The 26,971-nt window shown below is 43.6% G+C and overlaps 3 protein-coding genes across 7 annotated transcripts in view; all 3 read left to right on the forward strand.

The window, feature by feature from the left end:
• Positions 1–1,359: 1,359 nt before the first annotated feature.
• vtcn1 (V-set domain containing T cell activation inhibitor 1) lies at positions 1,360–5,662 on the forward strand. Its single transcript, XM_047047262.1, has 5 exons — positions 1,360–1,480; positions 1,628–1,695; positions 1,809–2,156; positions 2,281–2,532; positions 2,819–5,662. Exons 1-5 carry the CDS (start codon positions 1,449–1,451, stop codon positions 2,932–2,934), a joined length of 816 nt encoding a protein of 271 aa, XP_046903218.1. The 5' UTR covers positions 1,360–1,448; the 3' UTR covers positions 2,935–5,662.
• A 1,461-nt stretch (positions 5,663–7,123) lies between these two features.
• Positions 7,124–11,706, forward strand: trim45 (tripartite motif containing 45). 2 transcript variants are annotated; one of them, XM_047046323.1, is made up of 6 exons: positions 7,124–7,896; positions 8,322–9,073; positions 9,878–10,079; positions 10,183–10,297; positions 10,524–10,650; positions 10,930–11,706. In XM_047046323.1, the coding sequence occupies exons 1-6, from the start codon at positions 7,403–7,405 to the stop codon at positions 11,082–11,084; spliced, it is 1,845 nt and encodes a 614-aa protein (XP_046902279.1). In that variant the 5' UTR covers positions 7,124–7,402; the 3' UTR covers positions 11,085–11,706. The 2 variants fall into 2 exon arrangements, with proteins under 2 accessions (XP_046902279.1, XP_046902280.1); XM_047046324.1 differs by having other exon boundaries at positions 9,950–10,079.
• Positions 11,707–14,670: 2,964 nt separating this feature from the next.
• The window catches only part of man1a2 (mannosidase, alpha, class 1A, member 2), a 40,904-nt gene continuing 28,603 nt past the window's right edge, over positions 14,671–26,971 (forward strand). Inside the window, exons 1-4 of one of the 4 annotated variants that reach the window (XM_047046319.1) lie at positions 14,671–15,440; positions 15,834–15,892; positions 16,295–16,747; positions 24,154–24,412. In XM_047046319.1, the coding sequence (XP_046902275.1) occupies positions 16,437–16,747; positions 24,154–24,412 (570 nt within the window). In that variant the 5' untranslated portion in view covers positions 14,671–15,440; positions 15,834–15,892; positions 16,295–16,436. The remainder of the gene's footprint in view (positions 15,441–15,833; positions 15,893–16,294; positions 16,748–24,153; positions 24,413–26,971) is intronic. The other 3 variants (XM_047046321.1, XM_047046318.1, XM_047046320.1) reach the window with 3 other exon arrangements.

Here is a 26,971-nt window from a genome sequence, read left to right on the forward strand (position 1 = left end):
TAAAGTATTATAATATCACTGTGTCTAATCACAGTTCAGTCACTGGTAAGTTCGTCAGCACGTTTGTTGCAATAAATTGAAAAACTTGAAATTGTTTTTTTTTTTTATCAATATATTATGTGCTGATTTCTGGATGTTATTATTCTGTCCCTGATGTTAACGTATATTTGATGAAACCTGCGATGACCTTCATTTAAAACTGCATCAGCACTTTATGTTGACATTTGTTAGCGAATATTAGCTAACGTTACCTAGAGCAATTTATGGTTGCAGACTTTGATGGTTTCTTTTTGTGATTTTCCTTAAGGTACACATCAGTGTCTTTAAAAAAAGAACACACCGCCGGTGACAAAATGCACGGTGTGCTGTACCGACCATCATTGTCCCCAAACCATCGTGGTTGTGTCTAACCTTAACCTCGACCTCTGCTATGACTCTTGGCCTTAAACTAATCCTAACCTCAACCGTCGTTGTGACGCCTAAACTCAACCGGGCCTCCCAGGCTGCAGCCGTAGAATGGATTTTAGTTTGTAGTCTAGCTAAAAAAAAAACACGTACACCAAAGTAGGAAGGAGAAATAGCGGACCAGACAAGCTTTTATTTTGAAAAGTAGAGGCATGAGACGGGAGGGCATGAGACGGGAGGGCATGAGACGGGAAGGCATGAGACGGGAGGGCATGAGACGGGAGGGCATGAGACGGGAGGGCATGAGACGGGAGGGCATGAGACGGGAGGTTATGAGGCGGGAGGTTATGAGGCGGGAGGTTATGAGACGGGAGGTTATGAGGCGGGAGGTTATGAGGCGGGTGGCTGCAGGCTGCAGCCATACACTCTTGGGTAAACAGGTAAATGATAAGGTAATTCCACCACTGGAGAACCAAGCAGGAGAAGCACCAGAGTGGTTGAGGGAGAACCCTTCTTTCTCAGTGCAGGAGTCTTTTGTCAAAAATCCAATAATCTGACCTAAGTTTTGGTGCTTCACTTATTATGATCATGGAAACAGAAGTAGTAGTCAGCTAATAATGACATTGCTATCACTACTATGATTTCATAAAGTCATGATTTACAAAACTGTTAAATAACATCCCAATTATTCACACACTTTGCATTTAGTACATTTGAAAGATAGTTTACCTACAAAGCTTTGGTACCTACAGTGTTATGTGAGAGGGATAGAATACAAAGACTGGAACAATAAAACACAACAAAGACAGAACACTCACAAATACAGGACAGGGAACGCAACGGTCAGTAACTACGCCTGTGACAATATTGACTTAAGGAGTTGTCTCCTCCCTTTCTCAAAGTTGAGTACTAGCTGAGTACCACAAATGACATTGCGTGGATTGTAGTTCCAGTTCCTACTGTGGCGATACGCCTGAACCCTACAAAAGGAGGAAGCCAAATATATAAATAATCAAATAAATAGACGAGCCACTGGATGAAGTATGTCTTCTCTTGGACAGATACTTTTCTACAGGTGTGGTTGTGGTTTATGACTCGGTTTCCCTAATGGCAAAGTTCAAGTTTAGTGGCTACTGTGTACAGATTGTTTGTCAAGCAGGATAAGTTAAGTGAGTCAAGTAGTATGTACTTGTTTTGATATGACATTTCTCTCATTTTTCAGTATGGTTGTGCTCATCATCGTCTTTTCTGCACTCATCATCATCTTTCTATCTATAGCAGGGGTAAGGGGTAAGTAAGAGATATGGACCATCACATGAGCTTCATCCTCACAATTTGGCATTTGATTATTTTAAAAAGCATGTTTGTGTTTGGTCTTGTACAATAACTGTGCTATCCATTAGGCACCCAGGGAAGTGTGGAGAGCAATGATACCTCACCAGTGGGCAACTTGGGCGAGGATGTGGTCCTGAGCTGCTCCCTGACCTTGGCTTCAGCTAGCGATGTGGCCATCACCTGGACAAAGAAGGGCCTGAGTGGGGTGGTGTACCAATATGCTAATGGTGCTGCACAGCTGGAGGAGCAAAATGCCCAGTTCAGAAACAGAACACAGCTCTTTAGAAGTGCAGCAGCAACAGGAAGTGCATCTCTGTTGCTGAGCAGTGTGCGAGTGAGTGATGAAGGGCAGTACATCTGCAGTGCGAGTGCCTCCAGAGGCAGGGGCATGGTCACAATACACTTACGAGTAGCAGGTAAGAGACTCTCTTTTCCAATGCATTCTGTATATGCTTTTATTTTCTTTGAGTAACAGTTACATTTCTCTGAATGATAATATTAGCAGTAAAACAGTGTAGGTTAATTACATTTCACCATCAGCTTTTTCAGCTCCAACTTTTTTGATAGAGGGGAGGGATATTTTGACTGCAAAAGCACAAAAATGGTCCCCAAAGCCAAATGTAACCTGGATGGAATTTAATGGTAAGATACTGAACGGGAACACCAGCTTCAGCAAAAACTCGGCTGGGATTTACAGTCTCGTCAGCTCTCTGCAGCCAGTCACTGATTCCACCTACTCATGCCTCATCCAAAACTCTCTTGTGAAGGCCTTCTCTGAAGCAACTATTAAAGGTAAATATGTTCAGCAGTTTACAGAGCAGAACTTGTCTTACATTGTAACACTCAATTGATACGTGTTGTCCAAAAGGTTACAGGCACTCAGTAAAACAAAATTAACACATGGCATTCAGGAAGTGTTATGAGACCTGTACATCCTATTTGTACAATACAAGCGGTAACAGGTAATCACCAAACCAGACCAATAAAGAAAGAATATCTAGGGCAGAAATGAAAAGAATTAATATAAACCCAAATCAAGATACTAGTTTGATAAGTGACATTGAATCTGTATTCCCAGGTACGGAGATATTTGAGAGGACCGCCTTCGTCTACACCTCCAGATCAACCTCACTGAGGCCTGAACTACTGTTCGTTACAGCTACTTTCATTCTCTGTATTTGTCAGCGAGGCTAAATACATTTAACGGCAGATACAGTTGAACATACACGGATCAGTCATAACATTATGACCACCTGCCTAATATAGGTGCCCCTTTTGCCGCTAAGACAACGCTTTCCCGATGAAGCGTGGACTCCAGTAGACATCTGAAGATGTGTTGTGGTTTCTGGCACCAAGACGTTAGCAATAGATCCTTTAAGTCCTGTAAATTGCGGGGGCCTCCTTAAATCGGACTTGTTTGTCCAGCACACCCCACAGATGCTCGGTTGGACTGAGATTGGAAACCAAGCCAACACCTTCACCTATTTGAGTTTCTACTTTATTCAACACCCATCATGTGAAAGAAAGCATTCAGTTGCGTAAAATGCCACCACTCCTCCATATCAATTGTTTTTGACACCAATACATTTAGAATAATTTTAAATAACAAAGTATTATTTGGGCTTATTTGTATTTTTAAACATCACAACCAACATTCTCAATCCAGCCACCGGCCAGTCAGTCCTTGCTCCTTAAGAGTTATTTGGAAAGAAATATTAGCATGTCAGCCTTCTCTGGGCTAAGGCATTCTCTTTCCCGGCTGATTGTGCCTCCAGCAGCTGAGAAAATTCTCCCCGCTTTATCATGTCACTCATATTCACAGTCTTCCCTGAAATAATCTTGCCGCATTTTATGCATTTATTATTAACAGACGCCACACGCGTGAACTATAGCCATACTTTCGAAAGTTCCGGCGACATCTCAGCTATATAAGACAAAACATTTCTCTTCATCAGAGGATTCGAGGAGCTTCGCTATTCGTTTGGCCTTCTTTTCCCCTTCTCCACACTAGTGGGGAGCTGAAAATGTTTCTGCGTAGTGGCTTTCTGCCGCCTAAGGTCACATCCTTCACTGGCGTGTCTGTTAATATTGCAGTTTTCCTCTTTCTCCTTTGTGGAGCCATTATCCTTGGTCCAGCTTTGGGATGAGGGGGGATTTCTTCAGGGCAGAGCAGTGACGGACTGGGGGGAAAAAGTGGCCCGGGAGTTACTGTCAGACCGGCCCACTCAATACACGGCCCACTCAGTACACGGCACGTTGCCTACTCAATGCATCGCATGTATCGTTCTTTTTCTCCCTTAGCTTTTCAGCTCCACCTTTACGTTGTGGTGCTGATGACATGCTCTAACTCTCAAAAACAACTTTGTCTGCTAGCGAGTGATGCAAATGTTGAGTAGGCAAGGCAAGTTTATATATTATACGTTATATGTATTCAAGCTGTGTAATATGGAAAATAGTTGGAGGTGCCGGCGATGTCAGAGGGAGGGTCAGTTGGTGATGGAAGTCGGACGGTATTTTGGACCATCCCGACCCCGATGGTGATTTCTCACCATCCACGCATCACTAGCTGAGTTGATGTGCTTTTTGAAAGGCCCATATACTGTCCGGTCAAGTGGCTGCAGTTTATGGGAACCGTGAGGTTGGAAGGACAGCATTACTAAGCCATTTGTTTAGGCGTAGTCTAGACCAATAATTGACAAGTGTGAACAATGAAACATCCCATTCGTTTGTGTCCTCTTTGAGCCACTACCTTCTCTGATTTGTGAACAGTAGTCACTGTTTCATCCATGTTCCAGATATAATCTGGTCCAAAACTATGTCTTCTCATTACCTCTGCCAGCTTATTAAACAAAGACTCAATGTTCTGTTTGTTGAAGCTGGTTGCTCGTTCAAAGCTTGTAGGCTGTGGGCCACGAATAAAGAGATGTGGGTGGTGTTTCAAAAAGTCTAAAAATCTATCTGCACTCACTCCATGGCTGTGGTATGTGAATGTTCTGAGTAACTGCATACTGATATGCAAGTTTTCAAACTTCCCTTGGTCAGAATCCGAATCAACTTTAATCGCCAAGTGAGTTTGCACAAACAAGGAATTTAATATCGCAGGAAGGTGCATACGGTAAACATGAGTTTTAAATATAAAATGTAGAGAAAGTCAGAAGTACCATAATATATTTCAGATGCCCTTGCTGCTCTGGTGTTCTGTGAATATCTGGAGATTTTTAAGGTAACCAACATGAACAAATGACTTGTCATGCCTCCCTTCTGTGTCGTCACTGCTCATGTTTTTACAGTATCGAGCCAGCGTCCTATAGTTAATATCAAAGACTGCTGCTGTACTTCTGATACTCTTTCCCTGCAGCTTCACCTGTCTCACTGCCTGCAGAATGACATCTGGGTGAGTCGCCCCTCTCGTGGTCTTTTTCTTTACCTCCACAACATTTTCCTCCCATCAAAAATTAAGCAAAGCATGACTATTCTTTCAAAACCTTCCATTGATATACCTCCATTCCAGTGTGACAACCTGCCCCATCTGAACTCTTGTGGTAAATGTTTAGCTAGCAACCAAATGACTTGACCTAGCATCTGATACATTTACTGAAACTCTATTTATGCCCTTCCATTCTTAAACTAAAGTTTCAGAATACAGATAAGCTAAATGTACTTGTAATTTACAGAAGACAGTTTATACCAAAGTAAATGAATACTATTACCCATTAGCCTACAATGGTAAATTGTCATTTTGATGTATGTGGCTCGTGGTTGGAGGCTTTCTCATAGGTTGAGCCTGGCTGATACAATAACTGTCTGGCATGTGATTGGATGTTTGGCTTCGAAAACACTTGCTGATTGTATTTTCTTCTGTTATTCTTATCCATGAATATCTTGGCCATGAATTTCTTATTAAAATAGAGTCTCGGAGAGACTTAGAAGCAGACCATTTCCAAGTATTTGCTATTTTTTGTTCTGGTGTCGTAAACTTTTATCTTGGCATTTCTCCCTCTGACAGATGAATGTGAATGAATTCCAAAAGCCACACCACTTAAGACAGATAACTTTTTCTGCCACAGAATTAAAAAAAATCTATATCAGAGACCTAACTTATGTATTGTGTTGATGTGCATTTTCTGTTAAATAGGATATCCTAAACATTCTATCATATAAATACGCCCTGCTTCTCAAATCATACTTTTTGTATTAGCACGTATGCTGCTGCCCTAAGTAAGTAACGTTGCATGCAATCTGCATACAATTGGGACATACTACTTTATAATAACTTTACGCCTTGAACTTTAACCCTCTTGCTCATACATTTGTCACATATTTTAGCACAAAATGGTTGGTGCCACATTTTTTACTGCTTTCTCTGCTGACCAGATTAAAAGTAAATTGTAAAAACTCAAACTTTAGATTTTACTGGGGTTCAGAAGATTTATACTGGGGCACGTGCCCCAGTAAAGGATCTAACGACGCCCCTGGTCTTAACTGATGTCAAAACTGCCTGCACACTGCAAATGTGCACAAACTCTTAACATCAACTACACATTATAATCACCACTGATATGGTAACTATTCCTACCACTTTAGCCTCCTTGGTCAGCAGAACTGTAGACTACATGCAAGCGCTGGCTTATATGTTATGTTATGCCAGGTTCCTTTGCGATGTTTTGTCCCAAGAATTTCAGTGCCCAGTCTGACCTTGTGTTGTTCTGAGCACCTGACAGTAAAAACTTGAAACTGTGAACCATTGTGCATGTAATGACTTGTGGTGGTAAGACAATTTAACAGAGAACCAATAGGCTATAATACATTTGATCAACGTAACATAAGCAATTGATAACATAAACAGACGATACATGAAGGCTACGTAATCATTTCCATGAATGTAGGCTACCACAGCATTGGTATTTTGACTAGAATAGGTGGAGGTTGAATATGTACTTAAGAGATGACAGATAATTTAATTTGGGATAGAAGAAATATAGGTACCAAGACTACAGAGAAGAACTGTCATCATCAGCTGCATCATGGGCACTGCACTATCTAGCATAATACCAGAAATCTGTGTGTGTCACCAATAACATTGCAGGCACTGTGCTGTAACTATAATTTCAGAAATGTGTGTGTGTGCCACAAATTGTATCACGGGCACTATGCACTATCTGTAGTTCAAGTAATCTGTATTTGTGTAGTTTAATCACCGACTGCATCACGGACACAGTGCACTAATACTGTATAACCGTAGGATGGTTCCCGAAAGTGTGTGCGGCCCTTTCTTTCGTATGCCCTATAATCCTGGAGGCCACGCCCGGCAAAACCTTTCGTGGGTTTCTATTGGTCTGCAGAATGCCAATGTAATTGAGGTGTCAAATTTGCTGTTGTGGGAGTCGTGTTCCTGAGGAAAAGTTGTGGGGCGTCTTTACGTTGTTCTTAACATTCAAACATTTGTCAAATGCATATATTTAGGAGACGGTGGTTTGGCAGGCTTTAGATTTTTTTTAAGTGAACATATGTTTTAAACTGTAGTTATCGGTTTGAGCTTAAGTTGCAGTTTGCCAGGTTGGAGATATTCTTTCGCATTTTCTGGATGAATTTCTTATAGAAAGGTACAGTTGTTTGCAGTAAAGCACCGCTGCCCACTTAATGTGACATAGCAAGGCACGAAATGTCACATTCCAGCCAAAAGCCGTCGGAGAAAGCCCTTCTAGACCAAGTGGCCACCCCGACAAACTTGAGTTCAAGTGAAGAAAACGAAGCGGTAATGGGTAATGCAAGGGTGGTATGCCGTGTGTGCAAACGATTATATCGGGAACCAAAAATACTACCATGTCTACACACATTTTGCGCAGACTGCATTCGTCAATTAGAACCATTTACTGCGTCTGTGAATAGCAAATCATTAGCGGTGGTGAGAGATTCCCACTCGCGTGACCAGCCCTCCGTGACCGTACTTTGCCCTCAATGTGACTCGGAAGTCGACATTCCATTTTCGGGAGTTGACGGTTTGACCACTGACCATTTGGCCCTGGACGAAGTGTTTCTGGAAACTCTAAACAGCAACAAGTGTGTAGTGTGCGACTTGTGCACCGACGGAGAAGCAGAGAAGCGCTGTGAACTGTGCTGTGTCAACCTTTGTGAGTTCTGCTGCCAAGCACACAGGTCAGTATGCATAAACGAATCAGGAATCTGAATGATGTGTTTTCAAATCAAATCACAACAAACAAGCTTTATAAGTTGTCAATCAGCAGTTGATGTAGCGTTTGTTTTCAGTAATATTGCTTCATATTTTCCAAATTGCATTAGAACTTTCATTAGATTTTTCATGCGTTTAGCTCCTTTTGATGATGTACTTTATGACAACGAAGTCTTTCATACAATTATCTCTACACTTGGTTAGACCAGGGGCGAAGGTTTCATTATGGCCGAATCCCAATACTCCCCCCCCCCCCCCCACACACACACACACACACACACTTTGTATCTATTATAATTATATTTAGACGGATAAGCAAGCACCGTGTGTGTAGGGTGTGGCATGCACATTTAATTAAACATCATCGAGGTATGACTTTGTTCCTCTTTAGACGCCAGAAGCGGACAGCGTCTCATTCCGTCCAGAGTCTGCAGGATCTGAAGGCGCAGGGTCTCATCTCTCGCCCTGTCCTGTGCTCCCTCCACCCCGGCCAGGAACTTAGGCTCTTCTGTGAGCCTTGTGACCTTCCTGTCTGCCTGGAATGTGCCGCCACCTTCCACCGTGACCATCGCTGTAGCTCAACACGAGATGTCATTGACCACCATGGCGACCGTATCCGGGAGCTAGTTACCGGGTGCCTGCGGCCTCGTCTAGGGCGGCTGGAGGAGTCGCTGAGGAGGGTGGAGCTTTCCCAGGAGGCCTTGCAGGCGAGAGTGGAGACGGCGGCGGAGGAGGTGCGTGCATTTGCGCGGGGCTATGCTAGTGCAGTGGAGGCCCACTGTGTGTCTTTACTGCGCCGGCTGGAGGAGCTCCGTGTCCAGCGCAGAAACCAGCTCCACCTGCAGAGGGCACAGCTGCTACAGGCCCTTGCTGACGCCCGCGGGGGAGTAGAGTTTGCGGAGAGGCTGCTTACATGCGGCTCCGAGGCTGAGATCCTCAGTGTTAAAGGGGTGACCATCAGGAGGCTGGCCTGCCTGGCAGAGAGTGGTTACGATCCCCAGCCAGCCACCGTCAGTCCTGACAATGGAAGCAGCATCTGCTTCATGCCCCAGGAGAGCGCAGGGGAGTTGGAGGGCTACCCGGTGGTGGGAGTGATCCACGCCAAGACCATTGAGATAAGCAAGTGCACCATCGAAGGGGAAGGTAAGATTTTTGTGTGCACCAGTAATATTACACATGAAATGAATACAGCTCAACAAAACAAATTGTGGTGGGAACTTTGGGTTTGACATTTTTATTGAAAATGCCCTGGATCTGAAATCTGTACTGTTAGGGTTAGATTTATGCTCTGCACACACTCAAGCACACACTCAAGCACATACACCTGAACAGACACCTGAGGCAATAAGATGAACTGTGGTGACATTCTTTGTGTCTGTGGAAACAAGTGGTAGGAATTACCACCATAAGATAACAGGTATACATGGAAAAAACAGGAAATCCACCCACACAGACAAAGCTGTTGTGACATGCCCATTGACCAGTTCAAACAGCCTTCTACTCTGCCAGATATTTACATGCTGACTTCACTTGGACATGGAAAGCTTCAGTAACTACAGGGTGTGTTGGATCTTTTCCTGCAGTACAAGTAGACTGGTCCTGGGTTTATTCATTTTCTTTAAATATAAGAATGTGAGTATCTCATGGTTGTGTTTGGCCAAAACAGAGTAAAGCTTAAGTATAATCATGGTTGGACGGCTTGAGTTATTTGCAGATATGTGGCCTGTTTGCATTTGTCTTGCCACAGGATAGGTTTCCTAAATCATCAAATCCTGGACTGGGAAGACAATGAATAATAACGGGTTTCCTATGATTGTGTATGCGCACATTGTCCACAGGTATTTAATTGTGTGTGTGGACAGTTGCATACATGTGCATGAACAGGATAACATGTGTGCACAGACAGTTGCATGTCTGTATGTAAGTGGCCTGTTTCCTGGTCTCCAGACGTGCAGCATGGCAGGGAGGGGCAGAGTGGGGAGATGTCTGTATGTAAGTGGCCTGTTTCCTGGTCTCCAGACGTGCAGCATGGCAGGGAGGGGCAGAGTGGGGAGTTCATCCTTGTGTGTAGAAACTCTGCTGGGGAGCAGATGGGCCGCGGAGGTGAACCTGTCCTGGTCAGCATCATCCATAAGGTGAAGAAGGACTGGTGAGTGTCTGTCATACCTATCCTTACCATCAACTCTGCTCAAGCAGTAAATGGAACTACAGGTTTATGACCTACTGATGCTCACAGTGGTTTCATTCCTCAGCAGAGTGGAGACCACTGTCCTTGACAACGGCAATGGTTCCTACAACATCTCCTACACACCCAAAGAGCCGGGGGTCTACTCTGTGTGGGTGTGTGTCAAGGACCAGCATGTCAAGGTACAGCTTCTGCCTGGGATTCATCACTTCCTGGTGACTTTATAGAAATAGAAAGTACGGGTACATATAATAACCATTTCACCAGGCTGTGGGTTAGACTTAAGGTTATCAGAGGGGTATGGGACTAGGATGATATCTTGGTATTGTTACCATATTTGTGGACTAGGAGGATAATATTGTGAAAAACAACGTCTCCCAACACCTCCTCCCCTGTGTCCTCCTGCAGGGTTCACCATTTGTCCTGAACGTTAAAAGGAAGTTCCGACGTCACAGAGGAACGTTCCACTGCTGCTCCTTCTGCTCCAGCCGGGGCTCCAAGGAGGCACGCTGTGGCTGTGCAGGCAAGATGCCAGGTATGACCCACTGGGGGGGGGGGGGGAGGGGGGGCGCTAGTATGCTAGTGGTCCCAAAACATCTCAACCTAACAGGCAGCTGGAAACGGCGGGGAAGAATGCATTTCAAGTTCAACTGTATGGATGAATAGGAAATGAATATGCGAGGTACAGGAAATGTTGTTGTAATAGTCTCTGGATGTGTGCATTTTCTACGCCTTCCTAGGCATGTTTGGATAATTATGTAACACTGAAAATCTGATGATAATGTGTGTGTGTATGTGTGTGTGCAAACTACAGGAGGGTTCCAGGGCTGTGGTCATGGTCATAAGGATCACCCTGGGAAGCCCCACTGGTCATGCTGTGGCAGTGTGGTGGAAGCATCTGAGTGTCTGCCCCACAGTGTGATAGCGGCTATTTCCCCCCGGAACCACCTGAGGACTGTGGAGCTCTGAGGGACAGGAACAACAGGTTTTTGGGTCAGGGGTCAGGTGGTGCTAATATCAAGGCACCGGTCAACCAGGTAATCGATCAATCGGCAAGGAGTTTTTGTTTATTACCACAAGCATTTTCCCGTGTTTGACATCTTGTCATCGCAAAACCATTTTCATCTTGTAATGAGAACCTTTAAGGTTGCATGGCGGGAATGGAGCTTCTTATACTGCATTGCCTGTCTGCGGTATAAGAACTGGTTAACCCACCAGTTTTAACCTTGGGATGACTTTAACCCATTTGGCTGCTCTCATTTGCATTTAGACTGTCCATGTTTGAATGTGGGGATCTTAAGTAAATGGAACATTTGGTAAATGGTACATCTAGTAATCATATAGATTATGAAGGTTCTGTAAGGTTACATGTGGTAAACTGGACCTTTGCAAATGCCCCCTTAAAATGGGACATTGTTTTATATTATTATACATGTTGCCATTTACACATCTTTTAGACACTCGGAAATGTCACTGCTTGTGAATGCTTATTCAAGTCTTAAGGCATCACATAATTGACTGTTAATGCTACTGTCCTGTCACCATTTTGACTTACTAAACTAAATGTGAAATAAATTCACGTTTAAGTACATGTACAGGTACATTGGAATTATTTGGTCCTGCTCCTCTTGACAGATACCTAGTGGTCTATCCTGCAATAAAAAAAAAACAAGCAACATTATTGACAAAACTAGGCTTGTTTATTTTGTCCCATTGTCTTGTAGTTTTGATCAAAGAACTCCTGGGGGCAGTAGTGAGCTATGCTTTTCTCAACCATGCTTGTTCAATCTGTTTTGGCATCTCTCTGTATAATATTACAAGACAACATATACACACTTCTTCAAGCCACATTAACAGGGTGGTTTGATTGGAATGAATGGTTGTTCAACTCCAATGATATGATGGTAATGATGAGGATTATGACCATGGGGACAGTTAAACCCCTCTCTTACCTAATAAGCCCACACCTCACTTGGAGCACAAGCCAACATGCACTCAGAACTTTGAAAGGATCAACATATTCTTTACAGACTATGAGCCAGAAACTGAACAATGACAATTATTTTTTCAAACATTTCTGGAGTTCTAAACTCTTGTCCATAAAGTGGCCAAGAGTTTTTCAAGGAATTTTAAAAGGTAACTAACAGTGTGGCAACTGTTTAAGGGAGTCTTTCTATGGTCTTCTGTAGTTGTGTTGTCATCTACTTGAGTTTCCGTCCTCCATCACTGATGCCTCAATGTAGACAGGGCTTTAACTATCAGGTCCTGGTTTCTCATCCCTCCTATGTAAGGGAATGTGTCCTAAAAGCCCAGCACCTCACCTGGCCATGACATCACTATTTTGACCATATCTGACATCCCTTTGTAATGCACTATATCACACCCAAGAGATGAGGCACAGTTCAATCATCCTTGGAGAGGCAATCAGAGGTTGCTACTAAAGTAGTGCATTAAGGACGCACAAGAATAGAAGGCCTCCTGGATTCATGGTTAATAATTTAGTGTAATTACTGTTTGTTTGATGTTATTAATTCATTGGCATAGCTGAAATGTTCACGGCAACTTTGGGTGACTGTAACACATGACTGAATGTTTACGATGGAAATCATGACAGAGTTGGGCACTGTGCCACTGAAATCATTCTGGTAGGACAGACACAAACACTGACTCCAAGTGACTCAACCTGAACACAGTGAAACGTGATTATAGACAGAGGTCAGTTGTCACAGCAATGCAGTTACATGACTCAGGAATGCTGCATGCCTTACATGGAAGAAGAGTGCTCCATGGGCAGGGCTGGGAGCCCAGACAGACTGGATCCAGGGATAGTGGTCTGGACCACAGGACTGCAACGCTGCTGGGATGGACTACTACTGCAGCTGTGTACCAGAGTTGCAGCGTCCTGTGACTACATAGGCCTTATGAGGTGCAGCGTCCTGCACCTCACACTGTCCCCCTCAGGCTGAATAGGCCTTATGAGGTGCAGCGTCCTGTGACTACATAGGCCTTTGAGGTATAGCGTCCTGTGACTACATAGGCCTTATGAGGTACAGCCTCCTGTGACTACATAGGCCTTATGAGGTGCAGCGTCCTGTGACTACATAGGCCTTATGAGGTGCAGCGTCCTGTGACTACATAGGCCTTATGAGGTGCAGCGTCCTGTGACTACATAGGCATTATGAGATGCAGCGTCCTGTGACTACATAGGCCTTATGAGGCGCAGCGTCCTGTGACTACATAGGCATTATGAGACGCAGCGTCCTGTGACTACATAGGCCTTATGAGGTACAGCCTCCTGTGACTACATAGGCCTTATGAGGTGCAGCGTCATGTGACTACATAGGCCTTATGAGGTGTGACAGCAGCAGAGAACACATTTATTAATATTGTACTGTACATGTGCCAGTATTATTTTAAGTCCCATGGCAGGTATTTAAGATGTCATAAAGAGAAAATTGACACAGTGATGCACTTTTTTCGAATGACATTGTCATAGCTCTGAAACTGTCTGTCTTGTAAATGTTTCCTTTGTAATTGCTCAAGATTACTACCGCAAATGTGACTCCCATCAGTAAGATAAATGTTCTTCAACTTGCTTATATTTGAGTCTATCTGTATCTGCATGTCTATGCCTGTCTCTGGTTCTGCATGGTCATGTCACATTGTCCACAGCCTTTTTAATGTGTGGTTGTTGTGTTTTGCACCATGGGATGGCGCAGGGACGGCCTATCAATGTTGCAGACAAGCACCCCTCCGTTCCAGAAGATCCTCATTATGTTAACCAGTTCACCAATTAATTTATGGCCTTTTATTATTTAAGGCATCATCTGTCAAAGCCTTGTCCATTACACCACTCCTTTGAGGCATTCTGTTTGTTGCTTCCTTTTACTCCAAATGTGGTGTTCTTTACCTATATGTGTCTCTGGTTTCAAGATAGAAAGTCTGCAGACCAATGAGGCATGCAATCCCCTTCCACAATGTGGTTCAGCTCTGAAGAACACCCAGTTTTTGTCTTAGCTAAGCTTTTGGTTTTTATGTCTTTTTACTGAGCCTTGTCACGTTCCAAGTCTGGGAGGGTGACTCGTGTCTCCGAAGAGGACCAGCGATTACCACAGCACTTCTACTAATTCACTTTCTGAGGGTTGTTACATAAATCAGCTGGGTGGCTCTCATGTGCAGTGGGGTCCAACATGGCAACTGAAGGACCCACTGACAGATGGGATATGGCCCCGTCTGACTCAGCAGAACATAACTTATTTTCAAGATAGATGGACATCAAATGAGCACACGATACATTCATTAATTCAGATAGAACAATGGCCATGTCGTTTGGAGTTCAGTGAAGAGCAGGATTAGGGGTCAACTTTGTTACAATTTACATTAGCTCTAATTACCTAATGTAGGTCTTACATAGGGGCATATATAGGGGGCATCATATAGATTTTTTCTGGTTTACATTTATTCATTTTGACTAGCTAAGTGTTGCAATGCTTCCTAATTTACCAGGCTAAGCAGTTAGCTCGACAGTTGATTCAGATTAAACGCTGCCTAAGGTGAGGGGCAGTCTCTTTCGAGGCAGTGACTGGCTAGCCGTGTCTATCTTTACTAGTACAGTGAACACTTCCTGGACGAAAGGCGGATTCAAATATTTAAGATATTATTGATGACATGAAATAAGTTGAACAAGGACAATTCACGAAACTCTTAACATTTTGCACTACAGTATTTCCGAGTTACAGTTAGACAAAGTTATCACTAGCGAGCTAATCATTGAAATGTGTTGCTAGCTACCAGAGGACAAGACTGAGAGCAATACTGAAGACGGCTGTTAAAAAAAAAGGAGGACGGATTTCTGTCGGTCATCGATTCACAAAAATATAGATTAGGCAGCAACGTTGAACCCTCGTTATAAGGTCGCTGGCAGCCAGCTACCTGAAGCTGAGCTAACAAACTAACAGTTGCATACGGACTTCATTGCCTTGGCTTAGACTAGTATGGCTAGGTATGATAGCTAGAGCTAGCTAATGTAATGTTACCAACCAACCCGAAGGGTGGTCTACGGTCCGTAGCGTTTGATTAATATTTGGGCTTCAAATGAAAATGGCTAGCTGTCGATTGCAAGATATCTAGCTAATGTTTTTCAGCGGCCAAGAAAAAAGGAATCCATTCCTCAAGTCTATTTAACGTATAGCTAGCTATTGCTAGCCTAGCACGGTACACCCAAGAAAACCAGGCTGTCAATACAGCGTCGGATGAATTTGTATTCTGTGCGGAGAGCGAGGAGAAGTGCCGCGCATCACGCAGGGTGAGGGAAACTGAGGCCGGGTGAGGGAAACTGAATCAAGCTAGCTAACGTTAGCTAGATATATAGATTACATTACATGAATTACTTTATAAAATAACATGCTACATTTCCATATTTGCCACGCATTGTATGCATACAAAATTAATTGCCTGAATTTGATATCCATGTGTAGTCAGGAGGGAATTTAATAACCCATTTTTCGCTAACTAGCCTAGCTCTAGCAGTCTAGCTAGCGAACAGTCTCTGCAGGCAACGTTCATGGTGAGACAGTCTCGACTATGGAAATATTTTCTGCTGTTTTAAGAAGACGATTTAGCTTAGCTCACATCCTGATCCGTCACATAAACATTTTAATTGTATCGGTAGCTACTGTGAATTGACGGTGTGTGTTTGTCACTTTGTTTTAATCGTAGCCCGATGCATTCAGATCTCAACAGGAAAGATGACTCAGAATGACAAAAGGATTTGCACGGTACGTTTATTTGACTCCAGAGATTGAGTTGATAATCACTGGCCGCTGACATACTTCAACTCTTTAAACCATTCGTCTGTATCTGATATATGTGATTATGGGAGCAGAGAAAGAGATTATGCGATGGTGTTGTGCCATGGTATGGAGGCTTGATGCCATTGGCATCACGCGCTAGCGCAGGTGTTTTAAATGACGTGATCATACTATTATCACCTTTTGCAATTTTTAATTAAAATTGTGGACTGCTTCTGTGACCAATAATGTCACGTAGACAGAAGCTAGTGGAACTGGAATTTGTAAAATATAGGTCGCAAAGCCAAACCAGTAAGACACAGAGAACGTAATAAATAAATTCAGCAATCGATGCAATTTCTTTATTTAATGTATCCCTTTTTCCTCCAGAAGCCTGGTGACCACTCCGTCCTTCCTTGAGGGATCCGGCTCCATGCTTTCTGGACACACACCAGTCGGGATGAGATAATCCAGCAGCGCATGCCAGACAAATTGTGACTCGTCAACTCTGAGTTAATTTCCACAATCAAACATGACCACGCCGGCTCTTTTGCCTCTGTCAGGCCGTCGGATACCGACCCTTTCGCCGGGCGCCTCCTCCTTTCCACACCACAGGGCAACGTTGAGGCTCTCTGAGAAGTTTATCTTGCTCCTCATCCTCAGTGCCTTCATCACCCTATGCTTTGGAGCTTTCTTCTTCCTGCCGGACAACTCAAAACACAAGCGCTTTGACTTGGGCTTGGAGGACGTGCTGATCCCACACATTGAGGCTCCCAAGGCAGGAAAACACTCTGGAGGACAAGTCATACATGGGCAAGGGGGACATGATGAACACCGACACAGGTAAAGACCTACTGACGACTTAACCGTGAGCTGTGCTTGTATGCGTTTGATGAAAAACAATATTGGGTCTTCATGTTCATTTTATGTTACAGACTGCTTTTAGCCTTTTATATTCATGTTGCATGAAGTTTACTAGAAAAGGGCTTGTCCTGATTTCACATCAATTGGTGTCCTCGGGTTATTCAAATAGTGTAACCCAGTTGAATTGGTTAAACCCCCTTGTCAGTATAAATACCGCCCACCCTCACCATTAAATTGCTAGCTTTTTGATGGCGTGTAGATAGCTAAATCAGTGTTTATGAAAGGTGGTTGTGGTGTACGTGAGTCAGAGAAGTCGAGTGAGACAGCGAGCAATGCTCGCGAGAGACACAATGACACCTGTGACAATAGCATATTGCTCTCCCTTTCACAACACACACTGTCCATTGTTAGTGTCCTAAAGAACACTGGGGCTGTTATTCTCTGTTCTGTTGGTGTTCTGAATGGAGTTCCTACTCTACTGTTCTGTTGGGGTGATGGATGGGGTACATACCAGACTCTTCTGTTAAGATGCTGGATGAAGTTCACACTGGAGAAGTGCTGAAGTGAGAATTCAGGAAGAGCACCTTCTAGCACCGCCAGATCTGAATACTGTTTAGGTGGCTAATTGTGAAATAATAATGGGCATATTAGTAGGCTATTACAGGTGTGAACATTTGTTGAACCAGTGATGGGTCCTTAGATGTTTCTGGCTATTGCGATGTATAGCTAACCTGTTGCTGTCTGTTGTTCGTGGGTTAGGGTGCGAGGCTTCTCTTATCACAGCTTGTGCCAATGCTCAACATACCAATTGGGTATCATTGGCTACATTGGGTACCAATGTAGGAGTTCTGCCAATGTCTGATCAAACATTTTGTGCATTTTAGCATATTTAGATTGAAAGCAACATTTTTTCAGTTAGCTATTAGAGTTGAAATATTCATTCATTCAATATTCATTTTAAATAATTTGTGAAAGGTAGCCTACATTTTGAGGCACGGATGTACTTTTGTGATATCATACATCCCTAAAAAAACAAGAGTATTTTATTTGTTGAGAAATGGTAGGCCACAGATTAATGGGTGTGACTGAGAGGACTGGAGGAGCTTTTCCTTTGTGGTGCTAACTCTGAAAGGGATACTGGATTGTTTACACTCTGCATTGTTTACACTCTGCATTGTTTACACTCTGCATTGTTTACTTCCCCTAGAGTCAGTGTTTTTTGCATTAAGGTGGGTAAAAGGCTGCCTGGCAGCCATCTCAATATGATGCCCCCAGCTTCCTGGAATGGGCTTTCAGAGCTGGCCTTACCCTAACCCTTCAATTGAGTTGGATCAAGGTCAGCATTTTTACATACTGCCTCAAATTAGACTTTAAAACCATGTTAGAGTAAACAGGATTAGCTGTGGTTGTGTTGGTCACAGATCGGAAATATTAAACTTAACATTTATATGTGTTTTGTTGAGTAAAACATTGTGTGAAAAGGACAGGCCAAGTTTAAATGACCCCTGATCAGTTCCAGCTGAAATTAAAGTCCCTGGGGAAAATAAACAATATCTTAGACTTAAATTGGCCATAAATCCATGTATTCCTAATATTGTGTTTCAGGTGGGAGAAGAGCCAAAATGCCATAGAAAGACTGGAGAAGCCAGGCTAGCTGTTTAGCTTCGCACATCTGGTTTAACCGAGTCATCTGAACTGGAGGGGGAGTTGATGTGTAGCACAGAGCAATAAGAGAATCCTTTCCATGCTCAGGGTTTTGTGAGCTAGCCTCAACATAAGGCTGATTTCTCAATTCACTGCATCCTTGTTTGACTTGAGTGCGCTTCGGTTGAGTGAGAGCTTTGGCCAACTACAATATGTTAGATCCACATATTTAGGACACGTTCAGATCCAGATGTTGGGCTCATCTCAAACGAGTATCATAATTATTAACCCTAACCCAGGTGTGGCAAACAACAAATTGAGCAACTTGCCCCTGAAGGAGCCTTTGATGAAGTGGTATGGTGTGTAGCAGTGTCAGAATCAGGTTTATTCGCAAAGTAAGTGTACACAAACAAGGAATTTGCTTTGGTGGGCAGGTGCATACAATAAACATATATGAGTATTAAAAGTGGCTGCTGACTTTAAATATGTACCCAAAAATGGTGCCCAGGTGTCTCCTCTGATCGCGGGGTTAGTCCTCTAACATGGTGGTTGGTTTACGTCAAAGCTACCACAGGAAACCTAACTGTGAGACTGTGGTTGAATACAGCCAGAGGGCAAGGTAATTACACCCTCCAGTCAGGATTCCCCATAATCATCTTTATTTTCATATTACCTGCAGGTAACCTCATCTCTTCTCTCCTTGACAGTTATTGTTAGTGAGAAGGCACATCAGAGCACTCATCCTCCCATATATCTAGGCGCATTGCTCTGCCTCTGGATCCACAGTTAAACATGACCCTGCTGTTTCTTCCGTGGTGACTGTGAGGCCAATGCATGTCAGGCAGATAGAACCAGCGCCAGAGCACTTAACCATTCCTAACAGTAATATCCACTCGTCATGCATACTCTGAAGCCTGCAACAAGAAAGCAATACAATGAGGGGTAACCCTTCACAAAGAGAAAAATTAAGAATAAATATGAGTACAGAGTACTTTTCGAAGTAATATGCTCCCTCTCCTGACCTTATCCTTTCTTATGAATATACCCATCATTCTGTACCTGGACCCAGCTTCCCATCCTACCATCCACCCTTACCTAGACTCAAACAGCACCCAGCTTCCCATCCTACCATCCACCCTTAATTAGACTCAAACAGCACCCAGCTTCCCATCCTACCATCCACCCTTACCTAGACTCAAACAGCACCCAGCTTCCCATCCTACCAGCCACCCTTACCTAGACCCAGCCAGCTTCCCATCCTACCATCCACCTGGTCACTACAATACCTGGTCACCCAACCCCTTTACCACTCAGCCACCATGACACCAAACCACCCAGTCACCATGACACCATATCTACAAGCCATGGGGGGACATTGCCCCTGAGGCAAGTAGGGTGAAGTGCCTTGCCCAAGGACTCAACGTCATTTGGCATGGCCGGGAATCTAACCGGCAACCTTCTGATTAATTTGGAGATTGATAAAGGTTTCTTCTAAGTGCAGGCTAACAATCATTAACACAATCAGTAATACAGACATTACAAAGCATGTAACGTCATACATGTAAATTGTGCTTTTAACCAAGATAATCGCTGCTACAGCTCGAAGCCTCTCATAACCATCTCCTTATTAACATGCTGTTGTCATCAGATCAGCTCCCACTCCCCCTCCTGTCTATCTGCTCCGTGTGTCTGGCCATGAGTCCAGCAGCATGGTCACACACCAGGGTCTATTACATGAGATACAGTACATTCATGCTGAAGACCAGGTCTAGATAATGTCTTTCAGTAAAAGTCCCATACCAGTGGTCAGCATATAAAACAAAATCCAGTATCATTTCTATAGCCCTTTGTACAAGCGGTGGTACATAAGGTTTCACAGTTGCCCACAAATAATTTACCAACCAAAACCAAGCTTGAAATGATATATTAATGTCTGACAATATGTTTGTGGTTAAATGTTGAACCCTGTGGAATGAGATATGTCTTTAGTTATTCAGCCTGTAGATCCTCCCATAGTGGAATCTGTTGTGGATGAAGCTATGAAACCATGTCACCCCTGTCTCTGTGTCACCATGATGCCTGTGTGTCTGTAAAACCATGCTGTCTGTGTCACCATGCAATCTGTTTTGTACCCCTTGTACCTGTTCTGTTATTTGGTTTGGTGATATCTAAATATGGCCAAACTGCTGTAAGGGTGTCAGACACACACACAGGATGTTACAGCCTTCAGCCATTGTAGTAAAGGCTGACAGTAACAGGATATACTGTCACAGGACTTTGTGAAGCCATGCCACCATGAGTTCAGGTGAACAAAATCTGCACAGCTACAGGAGAGAGGATGACATTACACACCTTACTGCCGTTCTTGCCTGACTCCTTTGACGCCAACTGGGTCATGAGGAAAGGAGGGCGGGAAGTCTATGATAACAATAGCTCCCAGAAACACAAAGAGGAGGGAGACAAAAGAAGTATCCGCTGGCAGCCTTCCCTTTAGCACCTGACTGTGCATCATTCAATACCATGAGTGGATTGGTCTCCGGAGAGCCCTCTCACTCAAACTGATGATGAGACAGAGAACCACCAGCCAGACAGAACTCCAGGCCGTTGAGGGCCTCACAGACCACATCTATCTGGGCTGTCAACCTCCAGTTGTGTACATGAACATGGTGCAGAGGTTTCCTTCCTATTTAAAACACTTACTTGTTAGATCTTAGTTCTCTACTTAGCATCGTAGTCATATATCAAATACATTGGAACCAAAACTCTGGAAAAACATCAAAAACTTATGATGTGGACATTTCAGGTCCCATTCTAATCAAAGCTCCTTTAATGGTGGTAGAGTAAAAAGTAGACCCTGTGTATCCAGAAAACCTAATCTCATTATGTAAATGACTTAATATACATTTAGTCATTTAGCAGACGCTCTTATCCAGAGCGACTTACAGTAAGTACAGGGACAATCCCCCCGAGGCAAGTAGGGTGAAGTGCCTTGCCCAAGGACACAACGTCATTTGGCACGGCGGGGAATCGATCTGGCAACCTTTTGATTATTAGCCCGACTCCCTCACCGCTCAGCCATCTGACTCCCCCTAATATACATAAACTGTCCTCATAGAGGGATATACTACTACTGTAAAATTGTGTGATGTGTGGCCCTAACTTCCCCAGCAGATTAGATAAAACATGAACAGTGCCGATAGAATTTCTTTGGTTCCCATGCTTTGACTTCAGACAAGGTTCATGTTGAAGTGGTCAAGTATCTGCAGCCAGCACCTAGAGCAGTGAGGACATGATATGGGATACGGCCATGCTCCGTCGCACAAGGCGGCACAGCACTTATTGTTGGGAGTTTGGATGCCATTGTCTGAAACGGCAAATGGGAGACGGCGCTGCATGCAGACAGCTAGGCAGTCTGTACCAGACTCTGTCTTCCCAGTGAAAGAAGCCATGTTATCTCATCTCCAGTGGCTCCTCTACTTAGCACTCCAGAAACCCCAGGCCTCGACATGATAGAATCCCTGGCTTTATTCTCATACAAGCAGAGAGAGAATGAGGTCTGATCAAAGCCTAATGGCCATGTTGAATAGTAGGCTGTCTGCTCTCTCTTCAGTGAGTCTTTCTGCACTGACCTCAGAGAGGGAGAGGGAGAGAGAGAGAGAGGGAGATATGATGGTTGAAAGGCTACGCAGCCACTGAATTTCAGACAAGCCAACTATGGTTACGACATTCAGATTAGATTTTTCTTTTTGCGTGTGCGAGCAGAGCGTGAGACAGTGTATGTGTGTGTGAAGGGGAAATCAAAATGAAAAGTGAATGGATAGTGGCTAAAATAGTTCAAATTAAATGTAATTATTTTAAAAAGGTCTTACTTTAATAATGACTCAGTGCTCCCTCTCTCCCTGGCTTCTCAAATGTTCTAGTCACAGAAGGCCTGTTTTCCCTCCAAACCATGATTGGTCAATTACGGAATTAAGTGCCAACTGTGACAAATGTGTTACCAAGGCAACATTTAACCTCCGTAATGGTCTGTATTTTCATGGATCTGCGTAGTTTTATAGGAGCTTTGCTATTACTATGACTGACTGTTGACAATGAGCTTTGTTGCTACCATGACTGACACAATCACAGTGTAGAAAATGTAGGGGACCTCCGGAGAAGAGATTCCAGTGAGAGGCTAAGAAGAGGAGGAAATGATTACCATACACAACTGGAAGCTCTAATCAGAGCGGTGGGGTGATTGGTCTGGTCTGCTTCACAAGCGGCATGGCAGGCTTGATTGCTTGGGCCTGGTCTCATCTTTGTCAGGATAATGGAGCCAGGCAGGTGTTGACATGCTCTTAATTGCGTGTTTGACATTTTAAGTCTTGCATGAAATCATTGTTGCAGTTGAGTTCAGTGTGCAAGGAGCAAAGCGAGTGAAGGGGAAGGTGTTTTTGGCCACATAAGACCAAGTTGGTGTCATTTTATTTTGCTTATGGTGTTTCTCACAGCTGTTAGAGCTGATGTTTTGAGCTCTCATTTCACACTGCCATGCCTCCTCAAACATCAAGCTGTTAGTCACCCAACATCTCCATCCACATTTCACAGAAACATTCAACTGCAAGTTTAGTGTGGGCACTTGCCTAACATGCCCTTCAGTGGGTTGGGAGAGTTTATCGATTAATTCTAAAGAAAGAGACTTTTAAATGTACTTTCAATGTATGTTTGCAGACACTAGGTTGTCGTGTTTCTAGGTGGTTGTGCAGCACACATCCATCTCCCAGTGTGTTCATGCTCCCTCTGTGTCAACTCAGTAAGTTGTGATGTCACATGTATCCTGTAACTCAGTATTCAACATGACCCCATTTAAGTTTTTTAAATGTATTAACGTATTTTATTTATTTCCATCCCCCTTTCCCAATGTATTATTTATCCTGTCTTTCCTCAGTAGACTCAATACTGGAAGTCTTTTTTCCCTGCTCTATTTTATTTCACTTGCTCGCTCGCTCTCTCTCTGTCCCTCTTCTTCCCTCTTCTTCCCTGTCACTCCTTCCACCGCTATGGTAGTCAGCTCAAGTTTTACTGTACTGTTTGTCAGTCAAGGCAGCAGCTGGTCTGATGTAGTCTGCCTCAAGCCAGGCTTCTCTCTGTCGTCTATCTCCTCGCACACTTGTCCCCCATCTCATGCTCCAGAGTGTCTAGATATCTCTGCTATATGACTAAATGTAGATATCTGGGCCCCTCCAACTGGAAGTTACTTTTGGAATGAATATAATTATTGAAATGGTCTTAACAAGGTGCATCAGAAGTGGGGACCAAGAGATGACAGTGGTGTTGTCTACCTTTGCATAAAGGTGTTAAGCAATACCTACAGTTACAACATTGTAGTTATGTAACAACTTAGGGGTAAGTGGACACTAGCATGTTTTAGTAACACAACCTTCAACAGCAGCTTTAAAACATCCGCATACCCCTTGTACCTCCCCCCCTGCCTTCTTACATTTTGTAATAAACTATACAGCTTAATACAGATTAATTAAATTGCAATTTATATGCAAAATGTTTTACATTAGTTACATGGTCGTTCATGTAACCTTAATGTAAAGTGTTGCCAGACCTTGTTATCGATGGCTGTACCTGAAGCCTTCAGCGCTTTGTGCAATACTTCCTTCCTGTTCACGTATCTTTTCCTTTTGCTGCTTCACTTCTTTGTCGCTGCATCTGTGTTGACTTCCTGCTTCCTGTCTTGTGCCCCCCTGCAGGGAGGAAGAAGAGAGCCTGCGGGACAAGATCCGGGCGGACCACGAGCGAGCCCTGCAGGAGGCCAAGGAGAAGCTGCGCAAGACCCGCGAGGAGCTGCAGGCGGAGATCCAGACGGAGAAGAACAAGGTGGCGGAGGACCTGAAGAAGAAGGACGGGCCCAAACCCCTGCCGCCCGTGCCCATGCCCAAGGTGGTGGGGGTCAACGACGGAGACCCCGCGGAGCCCGACGTCAAGGAGAAACGAGACAAGATCCGAGAGGTAGGATGGATGCAGCTCTGTGTAGATGTAGTTGATGTGAATTTGTAAAACTCACTCCTCAAGTATGTATACAGTACACCCGCGCCAGTGAATATCTAGCTTTTTGTTGGTGTAGCTGGTGAATGGCCGTGCTTGCGAGTCATCCTGAGGTTGAGTACCAGTGAGGGAAAGATTCGGGAGGACTGCCAAGCAGCCTGATTACCCATGCTTCATAAGGATGGGTGTACCAAATCAGTTTTTTTGAACATTCGAAATGCAGACAGAAATTTTGAGAAACTGACTTAAAGAAGAATACATTGATGCTTCATAGTTTCCAAACAGCTAAATGACAACATCATAACCACACCAAAAATCCCCAAATTTATTGGCAATTTCTCAATGTGTTTGTATATATATATCTCAATTTACCACAAGATTTTGCATTACAAATGGATAATTTGCTAAGAATATAATTTTTCCTTTCATAGGTGGGATTCTAATGCCCTTGATCTTACACACATTATCCCCTCAAGTCTAAATATCTTTCAGGTGTTGTATTGAATGAAACCTGAATTCGCTCACAGCTGTAAATACTTGATCAGCGTGGGTACTTGGCTCAATAGATAGCAATTTAGACATTTAATTTGCATTATAAAAGCAATTTAGACCGTATAATTTGCATAATAAATGTTGATTATTTATAAATACTTTACTCAGAACAAATCTAAAAGTTCATTTAAATGTACCCATGCCTACATTTTCTCACAGCTCTAAAACTTTTAACAAATACTATTGTTAGTTTAAATGCTAACCCCCATTTAAATAATATTATGTTAGGAGTACTCGTGCTCATCCGTTGCTAGATAGCAACAGTGAGTTTTCTGGTGCTCACAGTGGAGACATTGCCAACCCAACACCCTGCCCATTCATTCTTTTGTAATTATCTCTGTTTGAGCACCACTTATTGTGCATTTGGCCAGCCCACTCTGCAAATCTGCTTTTTCTCCAAAAATGTACTTACCAAGAACATGGTGCTGTTTGTTTTATTCAGAAGTCTGTCATAGCCAGGGGATTCTGGGCTCTGTGATGTGCATAGAAAACGGCATCAGGCAGTTTGACCTTCTTCCATAAGCTTTCACCTAGTTCTCAAGACACAGGACATTGGCATTCATTAGCATTTGCAATGAGATTAAGTGGATCTTAGCAATGATATGTTGTGTGCAGGGCACTGTGTCTTTAAAGTTTGGTTAAATCAATAGCTTAAGCAGGTCTTTAACAGGGATGTCAATGGAGGCACCACAGATATGTGAAGGCCTGTGAAAGATATCTTAGGTGGAGAGGCCCAACACCTTTTCATCTTTTCCATCTCCCCTTTTCTTTGCATACAAACATAGCAGATGGGCCTGCATGACAAATAAATGCTGCTTCACCACACAGGTTGCGGTCCGTGTCAGGGCACATGTCCATGTGTGGAGCCCCCCGTGGTACGTGGGCTGAGGCCATGAAAGCAAGGCTTTTCTCTCATGCTGTTTACACTCTTTTATTGGTAAAGGGCAATACATCCTCCAACAATGGATTAGCACTTTGTTTATTCTGGTGATTACCGCCGTGCTGTGTTGCGATCCTGCGTTTTTGAGGCTTTGACTGCTTGATATTTGGTGTAATTGACACAACGCCATTTTTATCTTGTGGATATCTTGTGAGGGTTGAATTGAATTGGTGGTTTGTTGGAGTTTATTGGAGACTGAGAATGCCAGTGAGGTGGACCTTTCTGCTGTTGGATTCACTTTGCCCTACGATAAGCAGGGACTGAAACTGTAGTTTCATGAATACAAAGATGTAAAGTCACTGTGCAGGCCGCAGCCCACAGTCTCCAGTCCAGCCATTGATCCATTTCTACCTTAAATAGCTTCTGTTGCTAGTAGATAATGGTGCTATTTAATTACTGTTGCAAAATCTGAGTAGGAAAGCTGCCATCACTAGCCTGTGGTCTTTTTATTAAGCTGCACACTAATGTGGATGGCTCAATGTAAACATACACTAGGCATGTGTAAGTTCTGAGGTGTCAAGGTCTCAGCAAGCTGTAGACAGACGTGGTGTGTTACAGTTAGCACTAGAAAGCATTGCGGAGAGCACCTTCAACTCAAGGTTTTTCCTCATTTCAATAAAAACCACTTCACAAGTTTTGTTAAAGAATATAGTAATCCTTTTGAAGAAACGGGGCATAAGCAGCCCTGATAGGTGTGTGCGTGTGTGCGTGTGTGTGTGTGTGTCGACGTGTCCTCCATTAGGGCATGTTTGATCTTGGTAAGCAGTGGAGTGTATAGCATTGGTCACACTCTTGTGTGATCTGCAGAGGCCGGGAGTGGGTGTCCAATGCCGGCATGGTTGAGGGGCAGTGACCACAGCGACCAGTATATTAGCATAGTCAAGACTAAGCATATATAGCACATGGAGGTGTTCAAAGGAAACCATGAGAGTTTAAATAGCTATATGTGCCTAGAGTGACCATATGTTACTATGGAGAAGGTGTATCATTGGTTGCTATCTGTTTGGACCGCATGCCAAAAGTTGTTTTTG

Source organism: Hypomesus transpacificus, chromosome 23 (genome assembly GCF_021917145.1).
Source record: "Hypomesus transpacificus isolate Combined female chromosome 23, fHypTra1, whole genome shotgun sequence".
Taxonomy (NCBI): domain Eukaryota; kingdom Metazoa; phylum Chordata; class Actinopteri; order Osmeriformes; family Osmeridae; genus Hypomesus; species Hypomesus transpacificus.

Excerpts from the sequence above, each read along its gene's own strand:
- vtcn1 (XM_047047262.1), top strand. The coding sequence starts at position 1,449 with ATGTCTTCTCTTGGACAGATACTTTTCTACAG. Across the intron at positions 2,157-2,280 it reads AATACACTTACGAGTAGCAG|CTTTTTCAGCTCCAACTTTT; the intron begins GTAAGAGACTCT and ends TTTCACCATCAG. Across the intron at positions 2,533-2,818 it reads CTCTGAAGCAACTATTAAAG|GTACGGAGATATTTGAGAGG; the intron begins GTAAATATGTTC and ends CTGTATTCCCAG.
- trim45 (XM_047046323.1), top strand. The coding sequence starts at position 7,403 with ATGTCACATTCCAGCCAAAAGCCGTCGGAGAAAGCCCTTCTAGACCAA. Across the intron at positions 7,897-8,321 it reads TTCTGCTGCCAAGCACACAG|ACGCCAGAAGCGGACAGCGT; the intron begins GTCAGTATGCAT and ends GTTCCTCTTTAG. Across the intron at positions 9,074-9,877 it reads GTGCACCATCGAAGGGGAAG|ACGTGCAGCATGGCAGGGAG; the intron begins GTAAGATTTTTG and ends CCTGGTCTCCAG.